The 22,574-nt window shown below is 46.8% G+C and overlaps 1 protein-coding gene across 2 annotated transcripts; it reads left to right on the forward strand.

Annotated features, from left to right (window-relative positions):
- Positions 1-18,461: 18,461 nt before the first annotated feature.
- On the forward strand, positions 18,462-21,769 carry LOC119451002 (muscle LIM protein 1). Of its 2 annotated transcripts, none has more exons than XM_037714439.2 (4): positions 18,462-18,616; positions 20,446-20,560; positions 20,634-20,808; positions 20,872-21,093. In XM_037714439.2, the coding sequence occupies exons 2-4, from the start codon at positions 20,446-20,448 to the stop codon at positions 20,900-20,902; spliced, it is 321 nt and encodes a 106-aa protein (XP_037570367.1). In that variant the 5' UTR covers positions 18,462-18,616; the 3' UTR covers positions 20,903-21,093. The 2 variants fall into 2 exon arrangements, with proteins under 2 accessions (XP_037570367.1, XP_049522323.1); XM_049666366.1 differs by having other exon boundaries at positions 18,574-18,719; positions 20,872-21,769.
- The last annotated feature ends 805 nt before the right edge of the window (positions 21,770-22,574 follow it).

Here is a 22,574-nt window from a genome sequence, read left to right on the forward strand (position 1 = left end):
TGCTTGCCGCCGCCGAACGGGTTGGAGGCTAGCCGGTCGATATCAATCGGCCAGCTTCGCTCAGTCTTGAGCTTTTCGCGGCCTAGTGCAAGCTTGCGCCTTTTTAGATGCGAAGAAGCTTGTGGTTGGGCTTTGTCTGTCCCTCCTTCCCGCAGCGTCCCACAGCGCATGTGCGTCCCCTCCTCTCTGTCCTCTCCTACGCTCCCCCCTTTCTCTCCTCTAGGAATCCTCGACTCTGCGGAGCGGCGCGCACGACAGCTGGTACAACAGCTGCATACTCCGCTGGGGGCGCCACGGTAGTTCCGCGGTATGAAAATGACGGAGCGCGCGCGCCTCATTCTCTCTCCTGTGCAGCGCCGCGATAAGCTCTCGGGCCGCTGCCGCGAAACCGGAGCGGCGACGGGGCGATCCCGAACTTCGGGCTCGCGAAGCCGACAGGAAACGTGAACGGTGGCAAGCGGACCCTGAACTCCGGGCTCGGGAAGCCGAATCGAAACGTCAACGTGGAGCGATGGATCCCGAGGCAGCGTGGCAACGCGAAGCCGAATTGAAACGTCAACGTCGAGCGGTGGATCCATCTCCCGCTCAAGTTAACCATCTCCCCGCTGCTTCGCATCCACACATGGTTCCCTTTAGCGGGAGATGGAGTAACTTTTTTTCTCCTGGCTCAGCGCACCGCGGAGAGAGGCAGGGGTCGGGAAGGCATGAAGCTGGCGAGAGCACGCGGTCTCTTCCCCCTCCTCCTCTTTTTCGGGTTGTCATCCCTACTAAAAAATACTATTTGATTTCAAACGGGTTTCATCAAATAGGATTATTGAACGGGACCCCGTTTAAACCTGTTTAGTCCAGACCAGTTTGCCCCTGTTTGAACCTGTCTAGTCCAGACCAGTTTGCCCCCGTTTGAACCCATTTCGCCGAGACCAGTTTGCCCCTGTTTGAACCTATCTAGTCCAAACCAGTTTGCCCCCGTTTGAACCCGTTTCGCCCAGACCAGTTTGTCCCTGTTTAGTCCACTCCCGTTTGACCCTGTTCAGTCCTGTCCTGTTTAACCCAGTCCTCTTTACCCCTGTTCGAATCTATTTATTTCCCTATTATTGCGATAGCATTATATGGACACTTCAACCGGATTTCTGCCGTTGCCGTCGCCGTGTGGTTCCGTATAGATAAAATCGTCGCCGCGCGCCATATGCCCGAGCGGCAGCGTGCGGGGACGCGTGCTATCACGGAGAGCGAACGCACTCAATCTCCCACGCGCAAGCAAGGAAGCGGGAAGCCAGCGCCGGAGGGACGGGGGGGGGGGCGCACTTCTCTGCCAACAACCGCGCTCGTCGCTCCACCGCACCGTCTCTTATCTCCAGACGGCTCTGACCTTTCTATGCGCTGTGCATTCACCGCTCAGTTTCCGTTGAAGCGATAGACCGCACGTACCTTCGCCCGCTGCGGCGTATGCGCTTGCTGCCAGCGTTTTGACAGTCGTTGTCTGCAGTCATTCAGTCTGATCTATTCATGTTTGTTTGTGCGCTCTCACACCACAGTTAGTAATAGTCGGGCCACATTTTCCAACGCACGCTACACATGCAATGCTGCCCGGATCGGCAGTGCAGCGCTACAGGTGTGTCCGTTCGCAGGCGCTGCCCACGGGAAGCGCTTCTCATCAACACCACCGTTTCACACGAGCCTTCTCGTGGTCATCGAGTCTCTCTTCATGTCGGTCTACTTACGCCGCAGCACACCTGCTTACTTAATCAGCTCGTGTTTACTACAATTCATATTGCTACCAAAGCCGCTCACCTTACTTCGTATGACATTGCTGTGTTGCTATCGCATTCATTGCTTCGCCCTTAGGGCGAAACTGTCACATTTTTGGGGCGAGGTTCATTTAGACAGGTCCGATGTCACTTAACATAAGTCACCCTTTAAATCTATTAGTTACGCGTTTTAAAAACGCGAAGGCAAAAGCCTGCCAGCTGTGGAAGATGACGACAAACGCACGAGCAGGGACACGAGGGCGTCTCTGTGACCACGTGGCATTTGCAGTTTGAGATCAGCCTTGAACGAGTTTTGTGTGACCTATGAGTGCGCTTGACATGTATGACCTATAAGAGTATGCAACCTGAAAAAGATCGGTAGCTCAATGTAATTCTTGCAGGTGTACTGCACGCTTTATCATTTGTACTCATATTACTGCAGTGTTGTGTTGCTGTATTGGTTTGTGCATAAAACAAATGTACAGCAAACCGTAATTTTGAGTTGGCAAAACGTCAGGTGAAGAGGACTTGTAAAGGAAAGACATAAGTATACTTTACGTATGTGTTTATGTACACCAATTCAAACGTTAATACTGAAGCGCTCCGATTTTAAGACCGAGCATGTCGCACATCTGACAAGCATAGTTTATTCGAAATTCTAATGGTACTCTGACAGAAAACCAGTGGAATGTGTTGCTTTGGTGAGAGCTTGCAGGGCACTTGAAAAAGTAAAGAAAAGCCAACAATTTCTTTTCACTTTTGCAGCAGGTTCACACAAAGGCAAAATCAGTTTTGCATTTGTTCACACAGATAAGAATGGGTAAGCATTCAGAACATAGGAGATACTGAACAAATCTCATTCAAAGGTAACTGGTTTCAGGCAATTTGGCTATGATTCTAAGGGAACATGCATTACTGTGGTAGAATAAACTGTCACAACTTGCCAGCCACTGAAACAAGTGTTATAATAAAAAAGACATAACTTATTGATTAAGAATATTTACTAGTATTGAAGCAACAAAAGTAGTACAAGCATAAAATGCACATTTAAAGAGTAGCATGGACACGTCAAGCTAATAAATTACTCGGAAGCTACCTTTCTGCCAGCAAAGTAAATACCGTAGTGGAATAGTGGCTTTCGCATCCACCGTGCTTGGCTGGTTTATCCCATACTGATAATCAAGAGACTTAGATGGGCTAGTTGGTTGCTGGCTTGATGGAACATGTTATAATGGTGTTTGTAGTAAATTGTGCTTCATTCTACGCCATGATCTCATTGGTAATCCGGACAGAGTGTTCCTCTGACGCCTGACAAAGTGCAATGAGCATGAGAAGGTACCGCCTCCTGCTTTTTAACTATATTGCACGAGAATACTATAATATGGTCGTGCGTCGTCCTGAAGGGATCGCCTTAGACGACTCTTGCACAGGAGGGTGCTTGGTGCGCCCGAGTACTTCTGCCGGTCTCGCTGATTATTCCCCCTTAAAGGCACTACAATGACGCGGGATGGACGCTTGCGCGATATAGCTAGAAATGGGGGAGGCTGTACACCTGACCTCCAAAACATGCATGTTCATGTGTGCGCATAGAGTTGTCAGCTTGCTTATTTCCCGTGCTCTGGGTTTCTGCGTGGACCTGCGTGCTAGGCCATGCCACGGGCTGCGCCGAATGTTTGGTATGTTATTGGTATGTTCTTCATTAACAAGTTCAGGGCCACGATCTTGTACCAATGCGTTTTCTGATGCCGTTTCTAATAGTGCTTCGTCAGTTGCCATAGTGACACTGTGCCCACGTTATCAGTACACCTACAGTTCACCTACAGTCAAGTACACCTACAGTCAAGTACAGTACACCTACAGACAAGTTCACCTAGGAAATATCAGTACGGTTTTGATGGAACATGTTATAACGGTGTATGTAAGGATGGGACATAAAAAGAATGCACAGAGGACAATCGCCGAACTTCACCTTAGGTTTACTGCAGAAAAATTACACAGGCAGCAGTTCCTGCGCAGAAACATTGGACAAAACAGCACCATGACGCACATTGTCAGTGTGATCACAACAGAAGGTCATCATGTCATACAGCACTACGAAACGTTCTGATCTGCACAAGATTAAAGACACATTTGTACTACACGTTATACCATCATCAATTTACGCTCTTGAAGCCCGCGAACTTGAAAACCTTTTCTTGAAATATATGTCCTCTCTTTTTGATAAATTAAGTGATGCAATGTTAATGCCACCTTCTCCATTCTTTTTTATGTGAAATGCCTCAAACAATTCTCTCTCTTTTTGATCCTTAAAACTGCCAAGTATACAAGTGTCGTCGTACGCTGGAGCGGAAGTACACCTTTGCAATGGTGAGCCAAGCGACCACCCGCTACAAAAGCCTCCACGGATGCTGGATGCTCCCTCAAATGGTCATTAACGCATCTGCCAGTTTGGCTGACATAACACCTTCCACAGGAGAGCGGGATGTGGTAAAGCGCCTCCATCTGGCAGCGCACGAAGCCCTTAACTTGCTGTTTTGCGCTCTTTTGTGAAGTGCATGCACTGTTCACAGCATAGCATATTCGTTCCAGTTTTTCTGAGCGGAGGAGACTATGGGTCTATGGGAACTCAAAACTTGTTAAGAGAGATATCGCATTGAACAGTATCAGATCCGCCCTCGAATGGTGATGCAAGCATCAGAAAGCTCGGAGTGTAAACAGCCAAGAGGATCAAGCAGGCAGGTTTGCCAGGTGAAACAATCGCTTCTGTTGCTGAAAGCCTATTTGGTGAAGTAAGGTCTGGTGTGCGGAGCAGGGGAGCCGATAAAGAATGGTCAAGGAAGCCGTTGGTGGTGCCTTATTTGGATAACCTCTCTCACCGCTTGAAGAAAGGGGCAGGAAAGTTCAGCCTTCTAATAGTGTTCTCTGCTCAGAAAAACTGGGGCGAATTTGCTGTGTAGTGAACAGTGCACGCACTTCACACAAGTGTGTGAAACAGCATGCTAAGGGCTTCGTACGCTGCCAGACGGAGGTGGTTTGCCAAAACCCGCTCCCTTGTGACAGGTGTTATGTCAGCCAAACTGGTAGATGCGTTAATGACCATTTGAGGGAATATCTAGCAACCGTGCAGGCTTTTTCGTAGCAGGGGGTCACTTGGCTGACCATTGCAAAGGGTGTGCTTGCACTTCAGTGTACGACGACACTTGTATACTTGGAAGTTTTAAGGATCAAAAAGAGAGAGAATTAATTGAGGCATTTCACGTGAAAAAAGGAAGGAGAAGGTGGCATTAGCACCGCATCACTTAATTTGTCAAAAAGAGAAGAGATATATTTGCAAAAAAGGTTTCCAAGTTGGCGGGCTTGAAGAGCGTAAATTGATTGTATAACGTGTAGTACAAATGTGTCTTTGATCTTGTGCAGATCAGGATGTTCCGTAGTGTTGTATGGCATCACCATCTGTTATGATCGCGCCGACACAATGTGCGCCATAGCGGTGTTTTGTCCGATGTTTCTGTGCAGGAACTGCTGCCTGTGTAATTTTATTGCGATAGCAATTATATGGGCACTCAAAAGCAGATTTCTGCCGTCGGCGTCGCCGTCGCCGTCGCCGTCGCCGTGAGGTTCCGTATGACGTCAATGGAGATGAAATCGTCGCCGCGCGCCGCCGAACGCTGTATGTGCGACTGAAAGGGCGCGAGGGACGCGCTCTTTCACGGGGAGTGAACGCACGGCGGAGAACAAACGTGCGTTCTGCGCCGTGCTTCCTTAAGGGCTGCAGAAGTAGGCGTCTCTTTCCTCCTTTACAATCACCATATATGTATAGCAAACGCACCTTCTTCCGAAGCGCGAGAGGCCGTGGGGGAGCGGGGGAGGGAAGGGAGGCGACGTTTAGCTGCGGCACCAAGTGCCTATTTATAACAGAGGGTCCGGCAACAGTCACCAACGCCACACGCATTTTGAGTGAACGCGGGCAAAACGCCGACGGCGTCGACAACAGTTCTGCGCGTTGACGGTGCTGCTGCATGTCCAAGTTTATACAGCTGATAAAGCTAATATCATTACTCCGTATAGCTCTCTACAAATTTGCTATCGCAATTGATGCTTCACCGTTCAGGTGAAACTGCGACAACTTTTTCTGCTGTAAACCTCAGTTGAAGTTCGGCGATTGTCCTTTGTGCAATCTTTCTGTGATCCGTCCTCACACGGCGCCATTATACCATGTTCCATCAAACCCGTACTGATAATGTGGGCACAGTGTCAATATGACAACTGATGAAGCACGATTATAAATGGCATCAGACAACGCATTGCTACAAGATCGTGGCCCTGAACTTGTTAATGAAGAAAATACCAATAACATACCAAACATTCAGCACAGCACGCGGTATGGCCTAGCGCGCAGATCCACACAGCAACACAGAGCACAGAAAATAAGCAAGCTGACAACTCTATGCGTACACATGAGCATGCATGTTGTGGTGGTCAGGTGTACAGCCTCCCGCATTTTAGCCATATCGTGCGAGCGTCCATCACGCATAATTTTAGCATGTAAGCAGTAAGAAGTGCATGGTATTTTTTCACGCAATAGCAGCAGTTTGCCTTGCGATTGTTAGCCTATGCAACTGGATATAAAACTTCTTGACGTCCCTGTCCCCCTGACAGGTTCAATAGTCTCACTGCGCCTCCTTTCATCAGTTTTTTCCGCAAGGTCATGCAGATAAAAATATTACCCTGAGTTTAACCTGTTAATGCATTCTGTTTCATAATATTGAAATTGTGGTCACTGAAAAAAAAAAGCTCAAGTTGCGGAGCAGAAAGAGATTCCAGGGTTACACCATGGCAGCTACGCACGTGGACCTTTTCTTTTACTTCAGAGGGAGCTGACTGAAGGCATCTTCCACGGTGCAGGTTACTCTCGGCAGGATATCGTGAAGTATCCTGCAGCGTTGAAGTTCAGTACTTTGCACAAAATGGCAGTTTCAGGTTTAGTGGGCTTGCAGGAAGACAAGCTGAAGATAACTTCTTGGTTTAAACAGGCCTTTTTGTTTTAATACGTCAAGCTTTCTTGCGACAGTTTGCACAGGTGGACCCTTAGCGTCACGGTGAAGTGGACATGGAGCCATATGACAGAGATGACATGAACAATAGCCTGCTCTAGTTGGCATCTTGCAAGTAATGTGTCAGTTTTCAAGCCCTTGATTTTCTGCCAGCATTCTTGAACTCTTGCTATGAGTAATTTCTTCCCGGCTGGCCGAACTATCCGGAGGCTCCACACTGACGCTACGGATGTCTTAAAGTGCCGACTTTTCGGGACAAGGCTCTTTGCTTTGGAAGTCTGGTTGCATTAAAGGTGGCACTTACAGATTTCGAATCTGGACACGAGTAAGACGAACCAATGTGCCTTGGCTGAAATGTGTTATCCATAACTTCTGTAGGAAATTTTGTCAAAGCTTTAAGAAAAACTATAGTCAGGTAACATGACGATCAAGATGTGGTCAGTGTTCAAGTTACTGCCAGCATGCTACCACTGAGAGCAATTTTCTCAACCCTTGACTAACTGCTATACACTATGGACAAGACGTAACCAAGATTCGCTAGCTTGTTTCAATAATGTCTGGAATAGGCACCTGTAAGTGCCACCTTTCCTACAACCACATTTGCAAAGCGAAGAACCTTATCCTAAAAAGTCTGCACTTGAAGACATCGATAGCGTCAGTGTGGGGCGTCAAGATAATTCGGCAAGCCGAGAAATTACTACCAGCACGATTACAAGTACACCAACAGAAAACCAAAGGCTTGGTAGACGATGCAATCTTCACAGTGCTAACTACAGCAGGTAATTGTTCAGAAGTTCTTGAATGCACAACTCTATGCCAACTTCACGCCAATGCTACTGAAGCACCCATGCAGACAGTTGCAAAAAAAAGCTTGATGCCCCAGGAGAAATGCACCCACTCAAACCACCGAAGTTATGTGTAACTTGTCTTCCTACAACTACAATGAACCTAAAGCTGATGTTCTGCACAAGGGAACAAACACCAACACTGGTGCCTCACTCAACCCGAGTCATCTGCTCCGTGGAAGGTGCCGTCAGTCAGCTTCCTTGCGAAGATGAGGCCCACACCTACACCGTCAGTGAGCTGTGCAAATTACAGAAGCACAGCCTACAAGCTTATGTGCCTTAGTGTGAGCAAGGAACCCGTATGGGCTCCAAAACCAATCGAACCATTTAACCCAACCCAACGAGCCAAGCTTGTTTTGTGCGAAGAAAAGTTGCCGCAAGTAGGCTTGTCCTGGAATTCTTTCTCGGCCCAGAACAAGCTTGGTTTGTTGTGTAGGCACATAAATAATGAACTGGCATGCATCGCTACCTGTGAAAAAAAGCATGCAAAAATGCATGTGGAGTACACAGGTGCAGTGTCTATCACATACCATTATTGTGCAGTAGATGCTACAACGGCTAAACAAGCCAAATGTATAAATGACAGGCTGCATGACCACGCAAACTTAATGTGCGGGTCAGTTGGCATTAGTATTGCACTGCTCTCAGTGCAAGTGCACCCATATTTAAAAACCACTTGATTGTGGCTTGATTGTAGGACCAGAGCGCTTCAGAGATATGTGAAGTTCACCTTATTCATATGACGGGGAACCAGTGTGTTAGCTCCCCATCAATAGAATTATTAGATATTGAGACTGCTTATCATCACTGTAAAACAAATCGCGCAAGCCATGCCATGCGCCATTTTTGTATTTGTGTGAGCAACGTGCATTCAGATTGATCTATTTCACTCCTTTCGTCCTTTGCACCATAGCGCTGTGCGAGTAAAAACTGGACTTTTTCTTCGTGAAATAGTGCTAGTTTAACACATAAACTAGCTCCATGGCAGTTTGCAATAAAGGAGTATTAGCATCCTCTGAAAACATGCCCATAAATAACGGTGCAAAAAGAGCTCTTTAAAAAAGAACATGAGTGTATCTGTCATAAAGGCCAACTCTTGTGTTCTTTACTTAACATATTTTTCAATACCAATATTGAGGTGCAAGCTCACCATATTATATTACCTTGTCAATGAAGCAAATCACAGTGGTGCTTAACTGTCGTGGGAACAACTCGGATGTGAAGATTGGCACCAATCCGCAGCATAGCATGGTCTGCTTACACTTCATCTCCAAGCCCAGCCATACCTATAGCAGCATTAAAACAAGTGAGCTTAATGCCATAAGAGAAACAATATAGAAAGTGACACTGTGAACAAAGCAACCTTCATTAGGCATAAACAGTAATAAAATGTAGACATTGTACCTATAGCTAAGTTCACCTTGAGCACCATAGCATGCAAAGTAAGAAAGATCTGATGTATGAGCCATCTACTTAAAGATTTCTCGAAAGCCCCTTTTTTGCCGCCCCTTCCCCTTCATGCACGGATGACTGTCTGGCTGAGTAAACCTGGTTTACCCCGGTATAGCGTAAGCAAGCGTTGTTCCTTGTGGGGCCAATCCTAATATTATTGCAGAACATGTATTCTTACAATGATAATGTTTTCGTAACGCCTGCCATCCTGCAGACCCTGCAACATTACAGCATCCATAAGGCTAATGGCATTACCCGATAAGGCTAACGAATAAGTGTCCCAAGAAGCATAACTCCGGATTTCGACCGGGAAACATTCACAACATTTTGACAAACATGCTTCTATAGATTCAACCCTATTTTCATCAACATAGTACAAGCTTCAAGCATCGGCACAAACTTAATGCAAAAGGGCGCCATTAAGAATACCACAATAGTTTCCTATCCAATTGAGCCTTTAAAATAAACACTGACAAGTTCTTTACTATGCCTAGAACAAATGAAACTGTTCTGGAATTGAATAAGCCTTTTCCATACGTGAGAAAATCACCACCACTACGACTTGCTTAAAGGCATTTTGTAGACAAAAAACACCAAGCACAAGAGTTGAAGCTTGGGCAAGTCGGTAACCGTTCATTTTAGTGGTGCTCATAATGAACACATGTGAGGGAAATAAGCGACAGACAGAGAGTGAAAGCGTGCTGTGCTCTATCGCTCTCTGTCTGACCGTGATTTCCTTCGTATGCGTGCGCTGTGGACGCCCCATCTGCCTGTTCCTTATCTCATTAGTATATGCGCACAGTGAATACCATTGAAAGGAACATAGAGACGAGATAATGCTACAATGGATACAATGAGCAAGAAACGTGCCTTCCGATGCAGCACATCCTTATGCTACACAATTTTCTAGCAACATCCTAAGCCTGCTATTGCACTGAAAATGGCTTATTCGAGCTGCTGTACAAGACAACAGTTTGCTTTTGCAGAAGACTAATGACATTTGTTCTATTACTTCGACAAACTTGTGGTTATGCAGAAATGTGAAAAGGTGGCATCATTAAAAACCACCTTAATTTTTGTGTAAAAAATGAAATTACATTATGGGGTTTTACATGACAGAACCACAGTCTGAATATGAAGCACGCCGTAGTGAGGGACTCCGGAATAATTTGGACCACCTGGGGTTCTTTAACGTGCACCTAAATCCAAGTACAGAGGTGTTTTCGCATTTCACCTCTTTGGAAAGGCAGCCGCCATGGCCAGGATTTCATCCAGAGACCTTGTGCTTGTCGGGAAATCATAGCAAGACATGAAAGGATATAGCACACTTTTTTAAAGCTTCCTCTCAGCACCGACATTGTTGCATTGATACACACATAATTAACCATTATTTAACTTGAGATCCAGCACACAAAGCAGCAGCGAACTTGAAACACCACAACTGACAACACTGTTTTATATCACAGAGCGCATTTGCAGTGTTCATGCTGCTGCCGATTTAGCCTGTTTAAGGAATTTATCTGAACAAACTGGCCTAAAGCAATTGCACCCTCTGCTATACTCGTTAGAGATCTTCACGAACAATTCAGGAGAGTTTACAGGTATTAATTATACCAACAAAACCTACTGCTTGTCTACGTGGCAGGGACCGTTTTGTACACACCTTGTCACAGCATGCAGATCAGATGCTTTGCCGCGCTGTTCCGGCTGCAGAAATGTCTTAGGTTCCTATGTGGTGTAGAGATGCCTCTGGTTCCCGAAATCTTGACATCCCTAAACAATAAGAAATGTTCAATTTATTGTAATCCCTGCTGAAAGTGCAAGCTTGCGAGTTAACAAGATCATGTTACATTCTGAAAAGTCTCATACAACCAACTACACGAAGCTGCATCTGGTTGTGCAAACATCTGATTGTTACATCACGGGCGGTTATTTAACATGAAATGAAACTGCAGCAAACATGAATCTACTATCAAAAGGTTCACACAAACGCACATCTGTAGTAAGTGAAATGTTAATTGTATTACGAAGAAAATTCCTTAGCACATGAAAAGCGTTCCAAAACCAAATTTATTTATGCGGTGGAACAAAGCACTGTCTCGAAGGACGATGCACTGGAAATTACAAGCACAAACGCCCTATGTTTCATCAGAAAAAAAAATTCGATGAAAAAGAAACACTGCTGTTGTAATCTCGGCTTCTCTGAAATAATCAAACATTTAAAAACACACGAAAACACACAGGACACAAATACAGCCTGCCTGGCGACACTATATGTAGGAGAAATCGCATACAAGCCATGCGACAGACAGAAGAATCTGGTGCCATCTCGCGCAGCCGTTAGCTGAGAAGACAACAAATTGACGTACAGCCTCCCGCATTTTTAACTATATCGCACCAGCATACTATGAAATGGGTGTGCGTCGTCCTGAGAAGAGCAGCTTAGCAGATGACGCTTGTGCTGGAGAGTACTTTATGCGCCTCTGCTTACTTTTGTCGGTTTCGCTAAGTATCGCCGTTGAAGGCGCTAAAATGGCCCATGATCGACGCTCGCGCAGTATAGTTACAAATGCGGAAAGCTCTACTTCTAGAAATACCTGTACAGAAACTATGTACACAAGCAGTAACTTTCCCTGCTTGAATTTTTTTTTACCATTCAGGTCAAACAATCACCGGCGCTAGCATACGTCATAGCAGAAAGCAAATACATGATAACGCTCCTGGAAATGTCCAATAAGTTTAAGGACATTTTTCGTGAAAGAGTTCGCCAAATGTGCACTGCGACATGAACGGACATTCGAAAAACACATTTATCATTGTGGTCGCTTTACTAATCATCTCGTGATCCGTATAACAATTCACACTTCACGAACAATTGGCTACAAAACTGCGCGCAAGCGCCGGACTTAACTTTCTAGGCGTAGTCGGCAAACGCTCCTTCATGTCAGGTGCCGCGGCGTGGACTGCACCGACGATCCTTCCGACGTAAACACTGTTGAATTGCGGATGAACTACAGCACAACAAATTCTTCCGTGCACTCGCCTCCGTTGTTTACAACGGTGTTCGCATGTGCTACACTAACTGTTCTACCAATATAATTGTTAATGGAAATCTGTCCGAGCCGGTGTCTATTCTTTCCTATGTAAAACAGGGTTCTCCGTTATCACCACTTCTATTTGCCCTTATTTAGAGCCATTGTGTCTAAGCATTCTAAAATGCAGTGACATTCATGGCTTTAACATTTTGGGGCAATGAACTCAAAGTATTGGCTTACGCAGATGATCTTGCCTTTTTCTGCTCAGACAAACCGAGCATTGACAAGGTGCTATCATTGACTGAAAAATTTGGTATGGCTTCTGGTGCCCAGACAAATTGGTCAAGAAGCTTAGGTCGTTGGTTTGGTTTATGGGGATGTACGCCGACTCAATATGCTGGTATAATAATAATAGAATAACCGTGCCACCTAAATACCTTGCTTAGTGCACACTTCTGGCGGGAACGCCCTGCGGATACCTTTACGCCACACCGCCTTTCTATATTTGGTAATGCGGCGGCTTATAACTTGTTCCTGGCTGCAAAAATATTTTATGTACTGGAGATACTTCATTGTGCCCGGAGTTATATTCATCGATTTCATAGAATATTTGCTACTTTTGTGTGGTCCTCTACCTTTGAACCTATGAGACGAGATAATATCTTTAGACCCGTATACGTATGTGCTGGCAGACTTGGCTTAGTGCATCATATCTGCGACAGATTCTTCTTTTTTCTTCTTTTTTCGAGATACTTCACACCCAATACTACGATCATTCGTGCAAGTGAACTTAGTCGATGCATTACCCAAACTGGTGGTTTCATCCAAATATTCTGAAAGACCTTGCTTCTGGGGTTTTATGTATGAAGTAGATTTCGTTGTGCAGTTCCTCTTGGTTCGATTTTCTACTGAGTATCTCTACACAGTGTCCAGAAAACTACTGTACAAAGATTTGATATCAATGATTTTCCCAACTCCTCTTTACCGTTCTACATTCTCCAGTTTGCCAGGGAATGACGTACTTAAACGAGTCCGCAAGATGCCTTTATCCCCATGTACAAAAACGTTTTTCTTTAAATTACACAGTGAAACATTACCTGTAAAAACTTGGTTGCACAAAAAAGGAATTTTTGTATCCCACTGTGAATTGTCGCCTTTGTGATGTACCTGAGACTATAGAGCATTGCTTTATAAGTTGTAAAGACGCATTGCTGTTTTGAGATGTGCTCCAAAGAACTCTCAAGAAAGACTTCATTTTGAATCACCATACCATCCGATACTTGATTGCACCCCACGGAGAAGACGTGCCTTTTGATATGTTTTTTTTAATTGGACTACACAGCTTATGGTAGACGCGCATGTTAGACAGAAACGCTGAACCTGTTGTTCCGTCGAAATTTCACTACGCTCAAATGATTGGTCACTTGAAGGACATGTATGACTCGACAGAGTTTCAACCAGACTGGTACCGTCTCTTGTTACGTTGCTTGTCGTTGCCACCTTTTTAGGATCAAAGTTACTTGCCACCTGTTTAAGATTAAAGCTACTTGTAGTTTTGTGCGTGAAGGGTGTGCTTAACGAGATTTTAGGTCCTTTCTAGGCCATGAATGTGAGATGTGTTGGCTGGCGCTTGCACGTTTTTCGCATATAGTATTTCTCTTGCATGTACATGATGCAATAAATACCATGTAAGAAAAAAAAAGTGGTGGTGCGGCCTAGTGGTTACGACACTTGATTTAGAATCGGGAGTAAGCGGGTCCAAATCCCCCCTCAGCTTTCTCTTTTTTTCATGGTATTACCATTTTCTTTTTTTCCCCTCTCTGTTTGGCGGCGCCGTCGGTTGTGCCGACGCGAAGCAGTGGTCGTTGGGGTGTTGCGGAGCGCAGCGTAGCAACACCCCAAATAAAAAAATACTGCTCCAGACAGGTAGACTGCTGCCTCCCTGATAGTGAGATTATATTTGGATCATCAAAACAGTGATGCGTTTATTTAGGAATACCATCGATCCCTTAACGGCAGCCACAGTTGTGCCTAGCCGTCACCAGCCCAGCGTGTCCTCCGTTCCAACGCCGGCGGCGTAGTAACGGAGGCGTTCTGCCGGGGCCATCAACCTCGCCCTCCTTTTTTAGGGGCGAAGCTCCTTGGGGTGTGGGTCTGTCCCTCCTCTGTAGTATGTAGTAGTAGTAGTAGTAGTAGTAGTCGTCGTCGTCGTAGTCGTCGTCGTAGTAGGTAGCCACGTCTACTTTTATGAAAAAAAAAATCAGAAAGTTGTGTCAGTAGCGCGGAATCGAACCAGGGACCCCTCGCTTCCGAACGCGTGGCGCTAACCACTACGCCACGAAGCGCACATGGACACATGTACCACGATGACTATAAATAGCCAACATTAACGAAAGACTGCGCGTTTCTAACACGCTTGTGCTAGCGTGTTACGGCCCGTGTAAGAAGCTGGTGTAAGACGCTGTGGCCTCTCCGCCTTACCCCCGTATTCATAAACGCTGATGGCGTCGGCAAACGCGGTGCACATTCCGGCATGTGTAAACGGCTGCGTAAGACGCTGTGGCCTCTCCCCCTTACTAGAGAGTACTGCACGTTTCTAACGCGTTTGTGCTAGCGTCCCCTTAAGCGGGAGATGGTGCAATTATGGGCGCTGTTATAAAATAGGAATGACGTCACATATGGCGCGTGTCATTGGTGGAAGTCAATCGTTCGATTTGGTGCGCCGAGACTGGGCGAATTACACGGAAGATTCACGGTTTACCGATGATTCCCTCCGGAGCTGCGCCCACTCATCACTCACCCCGTGGATATGCGGTGTTTTTGATTAAGTTTTTGTGAATCACTTTAAAGTAACTCATATTGTTTCTCTCTCGCGTGTGAAATCATCCGTGGAAAGCAAAATACGCTTCCGGGGCCGACAGCCCTTGAGTATTGGTCCGTTACCAATTTCAAATCGAATTTTACCGTAAACCTGTTCAAGCATTAAATTGCATGGTATGATTTCATCCAGTATGACAGCTACAAAGGTCCCGTTTTAACCAGTTTTTGTGCCGAGTAGGCCCCTGTATATAGACCTTTTTGGTGCCAGTGGGACCGGTATGAGCCAGTTTAACTGGTTTAACTACCAAACGGGTACCCTGTTTAGACCCATTTCTGTGTCGTAGATTCCTGTTTAAACCTGTCTGCGGGTCAAATAGGTCCCTGTTTGGTGCCAGTGCCCAGTATGAACCAGTTTGTTCGCTAAACGGGGCCCCTGTTTAGACCTATTTCTGTGTGGGGGGTCCAGTTTAAACCTATTTGCAAGCCAAACAGGACCCCGTTCAGACCCGTTTGTGTGTAAACGAGTCCTGTTTACACATGTTTGTTGCCAAACAGGTCCCTGTTAAAACCAGTTTAAACCGGTATAACCCTGTTTGAATTTAAATATGATTTTTTAGTAGGGATGGCTGCCACGGCTACGCACCATAAATTACGGCTGGCTCAAACAGCTTCGCTGTTAATAAAGGCGATTGTCTTCCTGGCGCTGCGTGGGTCTTCTGTTCCTTGGGCCGGTCGTCCTGCCGCTCTCGGCGTCTAGCCGCCGGATACGTAACAACACATGACCTCAGCGCGCAAACGTTAAGCTGTCAAACTTCGTACTGTCTTCTCCCCACTTCGTGGGCGCTTTCGCGAGAGCGTCGACAGCTTCCCACCCGAAAAATGAGAAGCTTTAACTTCCCCCCTGAACATTTCGTTCATACCGAGCATGTCGGCGACACACTTGCTCGTATCCTTCATGCTGCTTTCAGGCTCCCTGTTACGCGTGTAGCAGATCATGTTGCGTGAATCACTGTTCAAGATTCTCTTGTTCTTGCCGAGCCTCCTTGGTGGTGTGGTCATCGAGGCGACACAAGGCTCGTTCGGCAACAAAGAATCGTCACCTCGCTGGGCTCCATGGTGGAAAACTGGCACGGAACGCCGTGCGTGAACTCGCGCGAACTCACGAGATTGCAGGTTCGCAACCGCAAAAAAGGAAATAAAAAGAACGAAATAAAGAAAAGAAAGCCTAACACGTTATTTAAGAATGAGCTTGTGAAAACACGCAAAAAGTATGTATAAATCTTGTGCTATTTAAAACCAAGAGACAAGCATCCCTGTACTTATTTGAAAACGACCAAAGAAGCATTTTTGCGCCTTTCCTGCCTCGATCGTCTTCTCGCCCCAGGTTTGTGATGGATTCGATAAATGCAGTTTTTTAACTAATCGTTAAATAGAAACTGATCCATTTGATGCTCGGAAATCGAGTACTAGATGTTCCGTGTACGTGTAAACCAGCGCAAAAGCCATGCAGCGAAGCTATTTTTACTTTTGTCCCCTGCAACGAAGTTAAAAAAACTTAATTGATCGGTATTACCGTCCCAGCACCATTGTTATTTATTATGAGGGAGTGGAGGGCTCCGGATTAATTTTGACCCCCTGGGGATCTTTAATGTGCCGTTTTTGCATTTCGCCTCCACTGAAATGCGGCCACCGCAGCAGGGATTCAACACCGCGATATCGTGCTCAGCTTGCAACGGAACTATATCCTCTACCGTCTTCTTAAAAAAAATTAAAGCAAACATTTCAATTTCCTTTTTGCAGAACGGTTCACCTGAGAGAGAGCACCAGTGGATTAAACCAGCGACTGCACTTTATAATTACACGCCCGGTGCCGTCCACCTTGACTCCGTAGCAGACGACGCACAGCGTTGTCGAAGGCAGGGGGTTATTTTTCTCTCGCGATCCGGCATGTGCTGTAGCATCACTATAGTTTTACCAAACCACTCCTCAAGATACGCAAATCTTATTTATACCGAGAAATACTCGTTTTAAAATCATTCGCAGTTTTTTGAACGGGACTATTTCTTTAGACGCGGAGGCAATCGGCTGCTGCGCTTCGGTTATCTGGGCGGGGCCTCTCCTTACTTGTTATGTTGTACCGGACTGACATTGTGACGTTGTACCTGACACACGAAAGCGGTTGCGGACAAGCTAGATAAATTCAAATACTATGCTATGAACTAAGTTACTTTCCTACGACTTCTGAAAAATTAACGCCCTGCAAATTTGTCGAACGTAGGGCGTGAAGCCCACCGCGGTTGTTTTGTGTCAGTGCTCGAGGTCGCGGGTTCGAGCCCGTCGAAATGCGAAGACGCTCGTTAAATAATCCGAGGTGATCTGCCGCGTGCCTCATAGTGAGATTGTGAGCTTGGTATGATTTAATTAAAGTGTAACACTTCTGCCACGATGCGTTGCGCCGTGCGAGGCAATGACAATGCTACCTCGCTGGTTATACACAAAGGCACGCAACAATCACTCAAGCAAATACAAGTGTCGCACGCACGTAATGTTTAACATCGCTCCAGTATTGCACTAAACGCTCATCAACTTGAACATTCGCCGTAAGCCACTAGTAAAGCATCATTTCAGCAGGCCAAATAAAATGTTTCAGTTTGAAACGTCACTCAACGCAAACGGCTTCGCTTACATAGATTGGGTTGGATCCGCATATTTTGACCAAGATAGGAAAAGGATGCTAACACATTCAGGACGGATACTATCAATTTTTGCTGTTTCCTATGCAATCGATATCTTTCTTTTTCGTTTCTGTAACGTGTGGCAGTATTCTATTTCAGCGTGTGAACAGCGCGGGCACGTCTGCTTCAGAGCTGCAAGCCAGACATAGCTGTTTGTCTGTGGGTACAAGTCCGCCCAACAAAGTATATTCTTTCAACTGTTTGCTACAATATACTGCAGCAACGTTTTTTTTTTTAATTTCGTCCTAAAGTCGCGAAAATCTAGTTGTCATTTAGCCCCTAAATTTAAAGTGTTTCTCGAGCTAATGTGCGTGATTCTACGTTTCAAATTGAAACATTTTATTTGGCCTGCTGAAATCATGCTTCACTAGTAAAGGGGTTTCTGACTGAACGCAACGGCTAGGTGGTGAAATGTCATGAGCGCGAACAAGTGAAGGAGACGTCGAGTAAATGCACTGCGGTGAGTGCGCCCCTTTTTGTGTAATTAAGCAGACGACTTGCTACAAAATACAGGCCCAGCTCATCTCGAATGCGTAAACCACGTCACATGACGCAACTGTCCCGTAAACACTCGGAAGCCATTGACAAGGTCACCGGCGTGTTTCGAGAAGCGCTTCTTTCGGAGCGATCGTTGAACCGAAGAAACGAAGAGAGGTTATCAGCGTCACGGCCGCGCGAGCCGTGCGCAAACCCTGAGTCAGACGAGGGAGGGAAACTTGAGCTCGCCTCCTCCGCGACCCGATGATGTCAGCGGCGGGAGGGGGCCAGAGAGCCCTATATGTCGCTGGCACTGCTTCGGAGTGCCGTGTGCAAAGTGTTAGAAAAATGGAAGGTCCGCCAGCGGCCCCAGCACACGCTCACAGGGTTCTGCTGCGAACTGCCTAAGTGCGCCGACTCCTAGACCGACCGAGCCACCCGCCCTCCGAGGTAAGCCACCAACGGATTACCTTCGCTGCTGTGCTGGATTTGATCGTCACGCAAGACTGGATTAGTGTTTGCTGGAACACGTAGCGTTCCGTCAGCGGTCACGGTAAGCAGACTCCCGCTATGGCAGCGATGGGTAAATCAGGTGTTCATGGAGCAAACTGCATCGAACCTTATTTTGGTGTTGAAGCCCTCCATAGCGGCTGTCGCGAAACTCTGCTTCCGTAGATTGCGGAAATCGAGGCCTGCATCGTAAATGCGACCGCCACCATGTGGCTGCTTGCACCTGCGGTGGGTTATTGTGGGTCGAATGCGCGAATTAGTGCCGAGACACAAATGTTCGATGGTAGCATAGAAGCGCGCCAGAACGTCAGAGCCCGGACATCGCTTAGCTTAGGTGGAGAGCACGGAAGACGCACTTATTGTTCGCGAGCAAGCAGCCTGGCCTTGTGCAGGCCTGGCGGGCCGAGTCAGAAATAGTCTCCGCACTTGCTCACCGCGCTCCGAAGTTGGCCCCCGTCCAGGGCGGCCTCCGGAGCTCGAAATACGGCCGCGGCTAGACCGAAATAGCGCACGCTAGCACGCTTTTGCAGAAACGCGGAGCTTTGCCAAACACGCTGTAACAACGTCAAAAAAAATATTAATGATGTAGGAACGTTCCTGTTATAGAAGAGCTGTTGTTAGAGCTAGTTGGTTGTACATGTTGAATGTTTGCAGCGCCGCTACTCTGAAATAAGAGCAGAACGAGTGCGACGTCAAACGCGTGACAAAATGTGTGGCATGCGATGAAGAAATAGTTTACTGCGTTCCACTTTACTGTAGGTTGCAATACAGGTCAAACCGAAAGATGCGTAAACACGCGCCTGCGTGAACATAATAACTGGCTCATAGCCCTCCATCATAATCATAACTGTCCATAGCCATCCCCGAAACATAGCTACACATTGCAGTTGGTGCGAGTGCCAACCAATTTTGAGTGCACAAGCATCATTTCCCCATCAAAAGATACAAAGAGAAATCGTCGAAGCCTTCTGGTGAGGGCATGAGCGTTAGTGCGCCATCAATTATTCTGGGGTATTACGTGCAAAAACCGTGATATGATTACGAGGCACGCCGTAGTGGGGGGCTTCGGATTAATATTGACCACGTGGGGTTCTTTGACGTGCGCCCAATGCACGGTACGCGGGCGTATTTGCATTTCGCCCCCATAGAAATGCGGCGGCCGTGGCGGAATTTGCTCCCACGGCCCCGTACTTAGCAGCGCTAAGCCACTATGCCACCACGGTGGGTAATGCGCAATCAATTCTACTCATGAGAGGAGGTTATTCGGGGAAAGGTTTCGACAACACGAGACGCGGAATGGATCCTCTCTGTGAATGCCTGGTCAGCGCACGTACCGTGTGTCGCTGTATACGGAAAAGATGGCGCGACTACCAAAAAGCGTACCGTGTCCTCAAAGCCTTTTTCTTGTCGAACAGCTTGGCTAACGTTAGCTGGTACGCCGTATACTCGTATATTCAATGATTGTATGAAATAAAAAAAAAAGATAGTTCGCGCTAGTCCAGTGTCGTCTTTCCTATGTGTCGGAGCTTCACAGTATCACGCAGCAGTGATCGAGCTTCTAATATAGCTTTTATTATAAAACAGCTTCTTTACATTGCTGTTGACGGTACCCTAGCATGCACGTGCATCGTAAGTCTGACTAGCTTGTCTTAAATTTATGAGTGCATTACGCCACCTTTAATGGACCTCGGGCCGTTGTATGATTGTTCGTGGGGTTGTTTGGCATTCAGGACAATTTTTTTCATAGGAAGTTGACCTTGTCTTCGCAGATGCCTTTCAAGCCCGTCGAGCATGCCAAGTGCCCCAAGTGCGGCAAGTCTGTCTATGCCGCCGAGGAGATGCTGGCTGCCGGGAACAAGTGGCACAAGACCTGCTTCGTTTGCGGTGAGTGCGTTTGTAATCCTCGCAAGTGTTGGTAAGCGACGCTGTCGGTGAGCAACAACGTTCGTAAGCGCAGGTCTTTGCCACAAGCGGCTGGACAGCACCAACGCTAGCGAGCACGGGGGCGAGCTGTTTTGCAAGCAGTGTTACGGCCGCAAGTTTGGACCCAAGGGCTACGGCTTCGGCGGTGGTGCCGGCTGCCTGTCCATGGACAAGGGCGAGCATCTCGGAAACACCGAGTGTTCCATGAGGTACTCGAGGGTCAGCTGCCTTGCTGTCGCCGACGACTGAACTTGTTTTATGTTTATTTGCAGCAACAAGCCACATGACCCTACCTACGGTTAAATGGACAGTGTCTACGACTGAGCGACGAAATCCAGTGATGCACTTTTGTAGTTTTTTTTTCTCTCTTTTACTCCATCGTCACACATCTAACAACTCTGCACGGAGTGCACGATGCGATCGCTTCAACGTACAGCACTTCGTGAACGCAACTCCCAAGATATTGCTTTTCATTTAGAAGAGAGCAAAAAAGAAGAGAGGGAAGAACCGAAATCTCGTGAGTCGTCCGCAAGCCTGGGCTGCATAATGCCGCGCCAGAAAAGTCGCCTTTTTTCCTTTCTTTCTTTTTCGATTTCTTCCACCAGTCACCGTTTTTAGATGAGAGGACTGCACGATTGGCGAGGGTTATTTTTAGAATCCAGAGTACGTGTCCTGTATTTGGCGAAAGCGTATATTTGTCGAGGGAAATATAAAATTGTGCTTTATTTTGCTTCACTGTGCTCATTCCATAATGGAAACAAGCGTGCTCTTTGTTTTGCTTTTGTACATGTCCACTTGTGTTTCTCGCATAAGCCCGAAGGTGCAAGCGAAGAAGACGAGTTTTGATCTAGTCTGAAACCCTCGGGGCGTCGCGCTCGCAGTTCCTGCACTCTGCTCGCTCCAAGTTAGAAGCGCAGGCCATAAACGTCGAGCATTGTGAAGACGAGGGACAGCGCGCGGCCATACAGAAGACGATGCGATGGCCTGGCTCAGCGCTTGACGTTCCTTAGTCATTTTGTGTTTCCCTAGTGCTACAAGAATGCTAACGAAAATTGCCCCTTCAGGCGTGAGGCGCGCTGTTACGTGTAGTCTTGTTATTCAACAAGTACCAAAGGCTGTTCTCCGAGAAATTAAATTTCACCTGAAATAAAGATTCGTACGATAAATGAATTGAAATGTTTCTGTCTCTCCCTCTCCGTTATTCCTTTTCAACTTTTTAAGAGGTCGTGCACTGTCAGTTGTAACTGCACTTCTCCTGGTCCTGGACGACTTACTTTTGTAAGGGTGGCTCAATAGGCATGTTGGTAATGTTGCATCTTTGGTTAGCAGCGCGACTATCTACATCGGAAGTAAGAGAAGTGATAGGACAGAGCGCTCTTTCTTGTCGCTTCTCTTTCTTGCCGTCGCGCTGCTAACCAAACATATTACCAGAGTCCTCCCATGCTTTTCTGGTCACGAAACTGCCGCCTCAGTTTCATATAGAGCCAGCGCCCGCCGCTAGAGGCGCAACCGTGCATGGGAGGGCATGCGAACGCCGCTACCGCTGTGGTTGTGTGTGGGGCAGCCTCGGTATTCTAGCTTTCTCAACATCCACAACCGTCGGTTTACTTTCACGTAACTATTTTTAACATTCCACATGCCTAAATAACTGCCTGATTGCGTCTTCTGCCATGATATGAGCGCCCGGGACGAAAAAAAAGCCGCTCATAACATGGAGCTTGCGGCGGTCTCGGACCAAAAAAAAAAAAAATCTGGGATTTTGAGCCAGAACCGCGATACGATTATGAGGCACGCCGTAGTGGGGGACTCAGGATTAATTTTGACCACCTGGGATCCTTTAAAATGCACCTAAATTTAAATAAACGGGTGTTTTGCATTTTGCCCCCGTCGAAATGCGTCCGCTGTGCACGGCCGGGCGGTCTCGGTCCATATTTCTTCGTCATCGCCGTTCGCCTCAACACTTCGGTAGGCTCCG

Source organism: Dermacentor silvarum, chromosome 4, assembly GCF_013339745.2.
Source record: "Dermacentor silvarum isolate Dsil-2018 chromosome 4, BIME_Dsil_1.4, whole genome shotgun sequence".
Taxonomy (NCBI): Eukaryota; Metazoa; Arthropoda; class Arachnida; order Ixodida; family Ixodidae; genus Dermacentor; species Dermacentor silvarum.

Coding starts and splice junctions, on each gene's coding strand:
- LOC119451002 (XM_037714439.2), top strand. CDS start 20,446: ATGCCTTTCAAGCCCGTCGAGCATGCCAAGTGCCCCAAGTGCGGCAAG. Junction 20,561..20,633: donor CAAGACCTGCTTCGTTTGCG/GTGAGTGCGTTT, acceptor TCGTAAGCGCAG/GTCTTTGCCACAAGCGGCTG. Junction 20,809..20,871: donor AACACCGAGTGTTCCATGAG/GTACTCGAGGGT, acceptor GTTTATTTGCAG/CAACAAGCCACATGACCCTA.